Source organism: Borostomias antarcticus (assembly GCF_949987555.1).
Source record: "Borostomias antarcticus genome assembly, chromosome: 29".
Taxonomy (NCBI): Eukaryota; Metazoa; Chordata; class Actinopteri; order Stomiiformes; family Stomiidae; genus Borostomias; species Borostomias antarcticus.
In genome coordinates, this window is record NC_140262.1 from 5,318,530 (window position 1) to 5,330,486 (window position 11,957).

The 11,957-nt window shown below is 44.8% G+C and overlaps 1 protein-coding gene across 1 annotated transcript; it reads right to left on the bottom strand.

Annotated features, from left to right (window-relative positions):
- Window positions 1-1,366: 1,366 nt before the first annotated feature.
- On the bottom strand, window positions 1,367-11,014 carry LOC311326755 (very long chain fatty acid elongase 6-like). Its single transcript, XM_084459708.1, has 4 exons — window positions 10,750-11,014; window positions 8,000-8,131; window positions 6,046-6,197; window positions 1,367-5,201 (listed from the first exon to the last, which is right to left on the bottom strand). Exons 1-4 carry the CDS (start codon window positions 10,842-10,844, stop codon window positions 4,774-4,776), a joined length of 807 nt encoding a protein of 268 aa, XP_084315834.1. The 5' UTR covers window positions 10,845-11,014; the 3' UTR covers window positions 1,367-4,773.
- Window positions 11,015-11,957: the final 943 nt, after the last annotated feature.

The window sequence follows — 11,957 nt, forward strand, 5'->3', positions numbered from 1 at the left end:
GCTGTGACAACGCCAGCGGGTGAGGCACCAGACATCTGTGTACAAGTTCACAGCATATTTCACTTCACTCAACCTTACGTTCAACCTTGCTCATTGTTGACTAGTGAATGTGGTATTTGGGACAATAGGTTCATGCAGAGACCAAGGCAGTAATTCGACCTTTCTTGAAAAGTTGTGGTTACTTTTGTCAACTCGATTGATCGATTGAGACTCTGCCAGTTGAATGATATACAGAAGCAGCATGATACAGTTCAGAGTGTGTGTCGTCTGGAGAGCTCAGTCGCCTGTGCCTTCAGCATCACCATATGTAGAGGTGGGACCTATGCCCACCTCCCTTGTTCTCTATAAAGTGCATTGTGTTGCCTCTGTGTATGAAATGCGCTATACAAATAAAGCTTTGATTGATTGATTGACCATTGTTGCTAACTGTAGATCTGCAAGACAGGTCACATGTGAATGCAGTCTGTTTCTGATTCATTAAAACTGTCAACAGTCAGTCATTTGACACCAGGTCATAAAGGTGAGAGAATGTGAAAGATTTTAAAAGACACCTGTCTAAATATGTGAGGGATGTAGAGTTGTGATGTCATTATGAAGCCACACTCTCAGGCCATGTTGTGTAAACGTCACCCGATGACGCAGTGCCACAACAGTGTATTAATCCCCTTGTAACGCACTGTGATCCATCCCCTTAATGGGGGTCATTCCTACGCATAGCTCCCCCGTTAACGCACTGTGCAGTGTGTCAAACACAGTAATCCCACTAACCAATCAAGGGAATCGCCACAGGAAGTCAAGTGAAATGGAACCTCATTAGCCAGCGATGGCCTTGATTCTTCATGGCTGCATAACCTGTTTCCAGACTCCCTTAGCTCCTCCCAGGAATGCTGTCCTGATGTCCTCCTCTCACGTCACCAGCTCTGAAGAGAAGACTAATGGACAGAGCTGGCGCGGCTTTGTCTCTTACCTACTCTGTCTCCACTATCAAACCGCATTTCCCAGCAGGCCATAGTTCACCCAGACATGTATACGAAACTGGGCTGTGTGGGGGACGCCAGTGAGGTGACGGTGTCACCTGACAGAATCAGGAAAGGGCTTAATGAAGTGTGGTGTTTACTAGAGATGGGAATCTCTAGTCCCAGGACAAACCTCAGCTATTCACTTGAGCAAGATGATGGATGATACTGGAGCGGAGCGATTTGTAATGACTGATATCAGAAAATTGCATCTGAGCTATCATGTCCCACGCACATTATAGTGTCCAACAGCACGGAAACCGTACATTTCAACGAATAAATAACAGATAACAGACAGAAATGAATTTGTTACAACATTTTTAATTACATTGAAACATCAAAGCCCTTAAACAGTTTATTTTCCTTCCATAGCGTTTGACACACGACACATACAGGGGTGTATTTAAGCCTGTGTTTTTACACTCTACTTCTTCTACTTCTAACTAACACTGTGCTCAGATGTACCCAACAGCGTAGACGACCTCAGAAGCATAATTCGGCGCACAAATAACAAATGAAGTTTTCCCTGCACTGGATGATCTGTTACAGCATTTCACAGCTAAAATGCAACATCGTTTTCAAGGTGGAGGGTGTATAATGTTATATGATCATAATTATTGTTACTGCCAGTACATTTTTTGCAGGTTTACATTTAAAGTGGTCTAAAATCAATCACAATTGTATACACTGCTTAGCTCTACAGACTGCTCTATGATGATAATGCGGTATGTGACGACATGAGCGGTCATTACATGGACTGTACGTTATATGAGGGTATACCTAAGGGCACTGTCACACCCTTATTAAAACAATGTACTGTAATAACAGGTCTACTATTATGTAAAAAGCACTAGTGAAACCAGTAACAATCGCCAGTCATGGTTACAGGATCGACTGGCAAAGTGTTTGTACTGTAGCATTTATAAAGGCAAGAGCCACACATCCAATATGGTCCAGCTGGTAGTTAGTTACCAGTTACCCTTCAAAAAGCCCTCATACTTTAAGACATGGGTGACAACCTCTACTGTAACTGCTACAAACATACACGTCAAATGCATGTAAACACATGTGCTCTGAGAGCTATGGCCCTGAAATGGTGGATAGGGGAGGAATTACTACTGTACTACTGCTCTAAACAACAACAATAACAACAGACACACATACTGTAAGCTGCCGAGGTTCAAAACTCACTAGTGGTTAGGCAAAAAAAAAAAAGATTCATTTTAATTTAATTTTTAGCCAAAGCTTTCTCACTGTCTTTACCTCGGCCCCAACACATTTTAAACATTTTTACACAGTTTATCAAATCTACTGTACACTGGTCTTATTCTTGATGGAAAACAAGAAACGCACATCTTGATCTACAGTATATTTAAATCAGAGACATATCTGACAAAGCTATAATATCTTTGCTAAAGGGTGTCAATCCGTTTATTCTTAATGAGGATGGGTGAACACAACCATTAGACTCTCAGATATACTGTATGAACTTCACCTACTACATTAAGGGACAGCACTTCACTGTTTGGACACGTATAAAAGTAGGCGGGTCCTCTTGTGATTGTAATAATGTTTCATACCAATTCAGGTCTTTGCATGTACATGTATATACAACATGTTGTTAGAATTTTGAAACCAATCATTTTCTTCCACAACAATACAAGCTTAACCACAAGGTCATAGTATTAACCATCACTAGCTTTCCTCCCAAAAACGACAGTATGGCAGGAGATTTCTTCTTTTAATCAATAAACATATAAGTATATCTGAAATTAATATGGTGCATTGTGTTATAAAAGAATAGAATCAACAATACAACGCACACAACCCAATCTGCACAGTTCAAGACTGACAGGGTTTTAGCTAGTCCCACGATTCCCTGCCACACCAAAAGGACTGTCAGAAACTTTAAGAAAATAAATAAATCCTTAGGAAATATTATTTACAATGGACACATTTTTGAGTCACGGCCCTCAGTGCTTTCCTCTCCACCCAAAGAGATTCAATTCCCTTGTGCCTCCATTCTTAGCAGCTCTTTGAGTGCAGCCTGACGCAAACCAAAAGTACCAACACCACAGTCTGTAATGAAATAGCACCACTAAGATAAAGTACATTATGAGTGAGCAAACAGGATTCCTTCTTATCACAAAAGAGATCTCACATGGAGGACTGGTTTGGGTTGGGCCATAAAGAAGCCAGATAGAAACCTGTGATAGAGCACATGGAGAAATGACAGGGAGTACTGTATAAGGGTCAAAGGTCAAATACTTTCTCACAAGAGGTGAGGAACGCAAAACGGTGCGAGTGAGTAAACATGATGAAGCAATGTGTGTGTGTGTGTGTGTGTGTGTGTGTGTGTGTTGAGGGGTGGGATGGTGGTGCAGGTGAAGTTTAGCTATGAGGGTGTTCTGTCTGCATGTCACCGTGACGTGTCCGGGGACATATTTGAAGGAGGAATGCATTCATCTCAGCGAGTGACGTACGTGACTCAGATACCATCGCTGTGACAAAGTCGTCAAGATGTCACTCCTGTACGGGCGACAACCTTGTGTACGCGCAGCAACACCGCAACTAAGCATGACCTTCATTGACCTGTCGTTAACCTTTTCTTCAACTACTTTCTCATCTGCGACTGTAACAGCTGGTCCATGGCTTTACAGTACATCACCAAACCACATTTCCTGTTCATTTCTCTGGGTTAAAATGCGTCATTCCTCATGATGAATAATAATTATGCTTCCATGCAGAATAACCCTACACTGCTTAATCTAAAAAAAGAATTATGATGCTCTGTGGTTTATGAGGAGATCAGAGGGTGTATAACATGTAGAAGCCATGTGATGTCTATATCAGATTATTGATCTGTGAGCTGACTTTTCAGAGCATATTTTATGTGTGTGTGTGTGTGTGTGTGTGAGCCTTTGTCGCTATTAATAGTTAGACCTAATCAGTGGAAAACATCCTTCTTTCATGCAGTACATTTGGAATTAATTCAATTTTGATAACATCACAATGTTATGAGTGATGTAGTCAAGTTATCAGCCCTGGTCTAAAGGATTCTAGCTCAAATCAGAGCCATTCTGCATCCATAACGTCCAGTAACTGACCCTCTCGGCCATGCAGACTGCAACGCGGCTGTCAGCTACCCTCGAAGATGCTTCAAGCGTTGGATATACTCGAAGTTTGACAACACGTACAAGCGCGTTCATTTCTGATGACCTGCACAGCCAACCGCAGCCAATGCTCCCAAGGAATGCAGGAGATGAGTAGAAACCATCTTTTGTATGTGTACGCGTGGTTAAAAGAAAGTATTGCTATTTTTTACTAAGCTCTGACTCTGGTTAAAAGATTGATTAATGAAGCCAAGAAATCTAGTGAAGTGTGTAGCATATTAGTCATACTGTACACAAACCGAATGTCCTTCATTCATTCTCTATGTACTCCCTTCCATGATAACATATTACAGTGTGTTGACCATGCGGCGGTTCCACAGTCCACTATCTACCTGAACTACCTCACTGTTATTGTGTATCTCATGTATCCATGGTTCTACATCAATTATTAAATGAGCTACAGACAAGCTATAGAAAGTCGGGGTGAAAAAACAGCTGGCTTATCACAAGTGACGTGGACCCAACAACCAGCAAACCAGTCGTGACTCACACATTCATGGCACAACGCGGTCTCCTGTACTTTGGCACACGCTCAAATATGACTGCCCAGTCTACTACTGTAACTAGGGTTAGGCCCCGGGCCATTACTGGGCCTTGGAGCCCTTATCCCCCGAGCCCTTGAGGTAGGACTTATAGAAGAAGGAAGCGAAGAGGACAAGGTAGCTGAGGTACATGAGAGATCCCCACACGATGTTGTCCACGTAGGACGGGCAGCGCACCTCGTGCATCCAGCGGTAGACCAGGCCCAGCACGGCCAGGCCCATGACCATCTGCACGATCTGCGTGGCGGTGATGACCATGGCGCAGGGGCGGGGCACGCGGAGGCCGGCGGCCCGCACGGCGTAGTAGGTGTACATGAGCGCGTGCACCACGTAGTTCATGGTCATGAACCAGCCGCCGCCCGCCACCTGGTCCTTGTAGGAGTACCAGGAGTAGAGCAGCACCGTGATGTGGTGGTACCAGTGGAGGAAGATGAGCCGCTGCTTCCGGAGGATGATGAACACCGTGTCGCCTGCGGACGAGCGGAAAGGGGGATAACTCAGACGGATGATGGCGCTCTTTCGCTCACACACACACACACACACACACACACACACACACGCACACACACACACACACACACACTTAAAGGTGTAAGCGTGCTATTTCTGACATTTAGCCCTATTTGTGGTCAGTCTCCCAGTCTCAGTATGCTCTTCGGTGAAATGTATCACAATCCAAATATTTTACACATGGCTTGGGACATAAGCATTCCCCTGGCGCTCGCTCTCACCGCTCCCAGCGAGGACTACGTGCAAGTCATGCCAAACACCTAAAAATATTCGGAATGCGATACATTTCACAGGAGATCACACTGAGACTGGGAAGATCTGTGCTTCCCGTCTCGGAATAGCACATTTATCATTGTTTTTCCGACACATTTAACTAATTGGTCTGCTAGGATGCACATCTGTGCCATTCTGGATGTCCTTCCCGTCGGTTGCTCCCGAGAGCAGTCAATCGGTCGCTGATCTGACCTTGCCAGCTCAGCATCTACCCCCATTTACTGTAGGGCTACAGTCCTCCCTGACTGTGAGATAGTGACTAGCATGTCGTGACTAGATTACCTCACACGGAGGGAGATACTGTAGCATCGGGAGTTCTTGAGGTACTGTAATAGGCCTCCGCTGATCAATATAAGTGCAAGCCATGGTGGAAATACATCAACTGAAAAAATGACTAAGTCACTCAAGGTTATTTTTGGATGCCCTGCCTCCTCGCCTAATCCCCAGTTGGCTGCTTAATTAAATAATTGACCTATTAGCTAATTGACCAATTACAGCCCATCTCTCCCGCCTTGTTTAAAGCAGCCTTACCGAGCTCGGGGGCCTTGCTGAGGACGAAGGCGTACGCCCAGAACTTGCTGACGGGGGCGCTGTAGAAGCTGATGTCACACACGGACTGCCTGAAGCCGCTGGTGTTGAGGACGTGCAGCATGTACACGCCGGTCCTGGCCGCTCCGATGATGCTGTGGAAGGAAGTCCATGACGGTCAAGGCGTTAGAATTAGTCACTAGATCATGTAAACAAATGGAGGTCATTCTACAGTATAAACTCTCTCACTGTTCGGTAGCAGAGTCATGGTCAGGCTTGGCTATCTCTGATTGGAACAGGCATGTCTCAATTCAGCTTGTGTTTGCGATTCACTGCAACGTAATAAAGCACCTCTTAACGATACAATAACCATACAATAACCGTACAATAACCATACAATATGAACTGTCAACTTTGTGGTTTGCCTGATGCCACAAATGTAAATTGGATGAAGAAATGCTGAGAGAGATAATAGTTTAGGTGACATTTCCTTCCCCAGATAACATCATGAATATCAAATAACAACTGACCTACAGTGAAGCCTTTTGGTACTTACCAATTATCATTATGACTACTTTTGACACACATTTCAAATAAGTTATTTCAACTAACAAGTTGGTTGACAAACACAATCATAGGTACTGTAGCATTATTTCACACTTGAAATACTGTATGCAGTCAGTCTACTGTCTACTATTTCTGACGCAAGCAATAGGCCCTACAACTTTCTCAGAAACCTCCCTTATTTTATGAATACCCATAAAACCACAATACCCATAAAACCCCACGCCCCGCGATGTAACATTGATCCAGTGAGATTCTGGGAAGCCATTACCAGAACCGTGTAACTCAACACCTCTGAGTGCGGTGGGCACAGAGCAAGAAATCAGGACTAAATACGCTTCTCCAAAAACTGCACAGTCACTGTTGTTGGCGACTGATTGCTTCCATTGTTATTGTTGTTGTACCATCGTATTCTGAGACGTACTGTACTGCTGTGTACTCACTCAGACTGTAATGAGTTTATGGAATGACTACAGGGTTATATTTTCTATCCTATCCAGCCCTGGGATTGAGAGGGCAGGTCACACCCACTGTTCTGGAATTAGGATTATCGGCGGGCTCAGCAGGGGGGTGTGGCCATCGATGACGCACCTGTGAGAACATGGCGGAGCTCCGTGCATCAACTCTCCCTATCCTGACCTGGGAATAGATAGACTGTAACACAGCCGGCCTGTCAAAGTGTCTCCAACACTGTTGGTTCCACATACTTGCATATTTAACATGACACCATGCTGGCTTCACAGTTCACCACAGGAAGTGCTGGCACCTGGATAGCATAAGCATGTTGGGTATTAATGGGTCTGGGTCAGTAACCAATGGTGTGTGAATAAAATCCCCCTATCATCTCACACCAGGAATAGGCATACACGTACTGTAGCACAATGAAACACGTCCTCATCCCCTATTAATAAAGCATATGATAGCACTGAGAAGAACAGGCACCGTTTCATCATGTTATTCTTAGTCAAGAGCACTGTACATTTTTCTTCTACAGACACACACACACACACACACACTAATCCTGGTTCTTCCCTTGTGCATTTATAACACAGATAACAAATCCAGTAAGGAATGTGATAGTTTTGCCTCAGCCTTGACCTGACCATTGCACCATGTATTTGTACCATTCTTTGTGTGTGTTAGCATACTTGGCCAACAAATTAAGATTCTTATTCTGATTTCCAGTAAGAGGCCAGATAAACATAGCAATACCACATCCTGTTCATTCTGTGAGAAAGAACTAGCTCTGTACACAAGTATGCACCTCTCCTCTGCACAGACAGTCCAGATACCGTAGAACTCGCCATCTTTGACCGACACGTTTTCTGTACCAGGAAAAACTACATCCGGAGTAGAATTGCAGTGAGAAATGAGGGTGAATCGTGCCACTCACCTGAAGATGGCCAGGCTGAGTGACCACAGCACCAGAGGCCTGCGAAGATTCAGTTTGGGCCTCTCTCTCATGAAGTGCTGACCCCCGAATATGAGTGCGGCGTACAGGCCGCAGAACATGAAGGACTTGCTCCTGTCAACCAGGAAGTAACGCCTGAGTTATACGCCATCAAAGCCACTTCCTGTTTGCTCACTCTGCCTGACACAGCTAAAACCTCATTAGCAATTCACATGGCGACAGGCCGACAGTTGCTTTCTTGTACGGGTGATGTTACATAAGGTTCTTAACCATCTTCTGGAGATCGGGAGTTTATTTTATGTATTTATTTTATTTAGCCTTTATTTAAACTTGAAAGACCATTGAGGCGAACCTCATTTACAACGACGTCGAGCATCAAACAATAAGCAAGTTAAGAACACATATATAAAATAGGTACAGTATAGAATATATATACAGTAACACAGATAAAAGATGGGGCATAAGCAGCTCAATAAAAGCAGGTGCAGACGGAGAGAAGATGACTAGTGAGAAGGTTTTTAAAATGACCTGAGGGGACGAGGGATCTGGACATGAAGGAACTCTGAAGGGAGCTCCAGGCTAAGGGGGCATGAACGGACCACCGTCCCAGCTCAGGGTCCAGGAGACCAGAGCAGCATGGATGAAATGTAGTTGAGGAGTTGTCCAATGAGGGCCTTGTAAATAAATAAACACAAGTCTGTCCCGCCTCTGAGCAAAAGAGGTTCACCCAACTGAGTCATATCAAACACAGCGGTGTGTACAGCAGTGATGAACCTGAGGCCAGAGTGATACAGAGTCCAGAGGTTTGAGAGCAGTAGCAGAGGCATGCCTAAGTCTTTTTTTTTTTCTTTTTTTTACAGGAAATAGGGAAATTGGATTTGTTTCTGAACAAAAACCCATTTTTTTGTCTGATTTTTTCAATGCTAGGTCTGTTATTGAATGAAGACTGCCTTATCACTCCCATATAGGGAATGTGTGCATAGAGAGAGAGAGAGAGAGAGAGGGAGAGAGAGGGGGAGGGAGAGAGAGAGAGGGAGGGAGAGAGAGAAAGAGAGAGAGAGAGAGGGAGAGAGAGAGAGAGAGAGAGAGAGAGAGAGAGGGAGAGAGAGAGAGAGAGAGAGAGGGAGAGAGAGAGATAGAGAGAGAGAGAGAGAGAGAGAGAGGGAGAGAGAGAGAGAGAGAGACAGGGAGAGAGAGAGAGAGAGAGAGAGAGAGAGAGAGGGAGAGAGATAGAGAGAGAGAGAGAGAGAGAGAGAGAGAGAGAGAGAGAGAGAGAGGGAGAGAGAGAGAGGGAGAGAGAGATAGAGAGAGAGAGAGAGAGAGAGACAGAGGGAGGGAGAGAGAGAGGGAGGGAGAGATAGAGAGAGAGAGGGAGAGAGAGGTAGACACAAAGACAGAGTGAAAGAGAGATGATGAAGAGGATGATGAGAGAGGCAAGTCAGAGGGAGAGAGCGAACACGGGGGCCCCAGACCCGCCCTCTCCCTCACAGCCTGCTTCTCTTTCTTCTGGTCTCTCCGAGAGGAAGAGAAGAGCGACCTGAGAGAGAGAGGGGCGGGCGGAGGGCTTTAAACGTCCCTTGAAAGCAGAAACGCGTGCGTTTTCAGCAAGGTTGTTTGGCTAATCAGCAGAAGGACTGCTGAAGCAGGTCTAGCTCATTAATCACAGCGCCAGCATCTTATCATCTGCAAGCAAAGCATCCGTGTTTTTCGCTTGTTGAACTAGAATAGAATAGACCATTTATTTTGCCATGTGTAACAAGTACAAGTAGTTACAGGTAGCCTACAGTGGAATTATTGTCATCTTATCAGCATTAATGGGTGTCGTCTTGATATACTCTAAGGCCCCTATCGTCCTCCTCCATATGTCTCTCCCTGGACTGGGTACAGAAAACCTCTGAGGCATGAGAAGCAGTGAGGGTGAATTTGGCCGGCTCAACACATTCTCTGGACTTTAACGGTCTGTCTGGCCGTGAAAGCATTAGCTTAGGCTAACTTTCTGTCCAAGTAGGCCTCAGTGCAAAAATGTGGTCTTTACAAGGGTTAGGGCTATTGCCCAGGTAATGTTTACAAGGGGCAAACATGCCCCACTTTGCAGTTGCTTCATTGGACACAGAGAGACACTGTGTGAGTCACTGAGAATAGAATATACCACTGATTTGCATATTACTACACAATGTTCATGTTCAGCAGCGAAATACTCGTGTACATCTACAACAATAAAGAATATGGTGCATCATAGTGTCTATACACAGGTGAAAAGCAGTAGTGTAGGTGACGTCATGTAGGCTACTCGTGATGTGACGTCAGGGAGGTCTGCACTGGATAGTAAAAATCAAATCGTTCATAAAACTCCCAGTTATTAACGGACATTATGAAAACTGAGTGAAGTTCAAGCGTTCGTTCCATGCACCCTCAAGGACATTTGAAAAGGGGGCCTAACAAATATCAACTTGCCTATGTCACTGTTAGCAAACTGTACTGTAACTGTCTATGAATGTAGCCTAGTGGCAGCAAAAAAAAACAGTTCTCGATCTTAAGAATGTGTAAAGAATGAACCGTAGTGTGTCGTCCGTCCGCATGGCGAGGGGACCACATTATGACACCGTGGATGAGCCCACTTTGTCGGTGTAGGATGGGAAGCACATACAAATAAAGCTTTGATTGATTAATTGATTGATTGATTGAAGCACGCACCGGCATCCAGATGTGTTTATAATAGGTCGAATACTCACCAGTTTTCTTGCATCCATTCCAGAGCTCCTCTTTCATCGAACATGCGCTCGAAATCGTATTCTTCTAGCGGAACATAGTGTCCAGTCTCGTTCATTTTGTATAAATTTCAATTTCGTGTTTCTGTTTAACTCCTAGACTCGATTTTTTTTTGTTTTTAATGCGCAAAAAATCTAAATCGATCCCCTAATCATCTGGATATCCAGTTATTAACAGAATTCTCTGCAATTCAGTGCAAAGGGAGGATGCGGTGGATGCGCTGCACTTCCCGGCTGTCATTCACGCACAGTGTCCGTGTGCGCGCACGTCCCCTCGCTCCCACGGCCGTGTGCGCGCACGTCCCCTCGCTCCCACGGACTGAACAGAGGGATGGAGGGAGGGAGGGAGGGAGGGAGGGAGGGAGGGCGGAGCTTCAATTGTACAGTAGTCATTATAACGATCAACGAGATTTGGATTGCTCTCCAAAAACGAGCTGGTTTAATCAAACTGTTTACAATCTAGGGATGCATTTAAAGTGATACGCCTCCCAGTACCCAATCACTGATAGAGGAGATTAAAGCGACATCCTCTTAATTGGAAGAAATGTAGGCTACATTAAGACGCGAAGAGACGCTTCAGGTATGTTTGTTTATTACCGTTAAGCATATTTGAGGTATTTGCTATGCTGTATGCATACGTGCATGCACATAACCTATTGGTTAGGTGAGGTCTTAACCAATGACAGTGTGGCGATCCCTTTCCAATTCCTTTCTCTCTGCTCCTTTCAAGGCAAAGCTTGACAGCCATAGAGGACAAGCTGAAGAGAAAGGCCCACACTACGGATCAATCCTGCAGGATGACCTCCAGTTAGAAAGAAGGATGGTGGACCTTCTAGAGGAGTCAGAGAGGCTAGATAAAATATCTGACAACATTGCCGCCATCACTAACACCATCCATGAAGGCTTTTCACATCTGAGGCAAATGTCCCAGCCACAACCCCATGGTAGCAGCGGTGATGGATACATACATGCAAGGACCCCCACCTGAAGTCATGCACTCAAATACTCAGTGAATTGCTGAAACTGAACAAGGAACAGTTTATCTAAGCCTGTTGCTGCCCTCTCGTGGCGAAAACGGTAAATGCAGTCTATTCATCTGGACCCTGTGGCCCTGCGCCACCCTAGGGAGTTACGATCGGTGATCATACATTAAATTAAAAAAATCATAAATT

Bases quoted from the DNA above. Each gene is read 5' to 3' on its own strand.
- LOC311326755 (XM_084459708.1), bottom strand. From the start codon at position 10,844: ATGAACGAGACTGGACACTATGTTCCGCTAGAAGAATACGATTTCGAG. The intron at 8,132-10,749 runs GTGAGTATTCGA...CCTGGTTGACAG, and splicing joins GAATGGATGCAAGAAAACTG to GAGCAAGTCCTTCATGTTCT. The intron at 6,198-7,999 runs GTGAGTGGCACG...TTCCTTCCACAG, and splicing joins CTCAGCCTGGCCATCTTCAG to CATCATCGGAGCGGCCAGGA.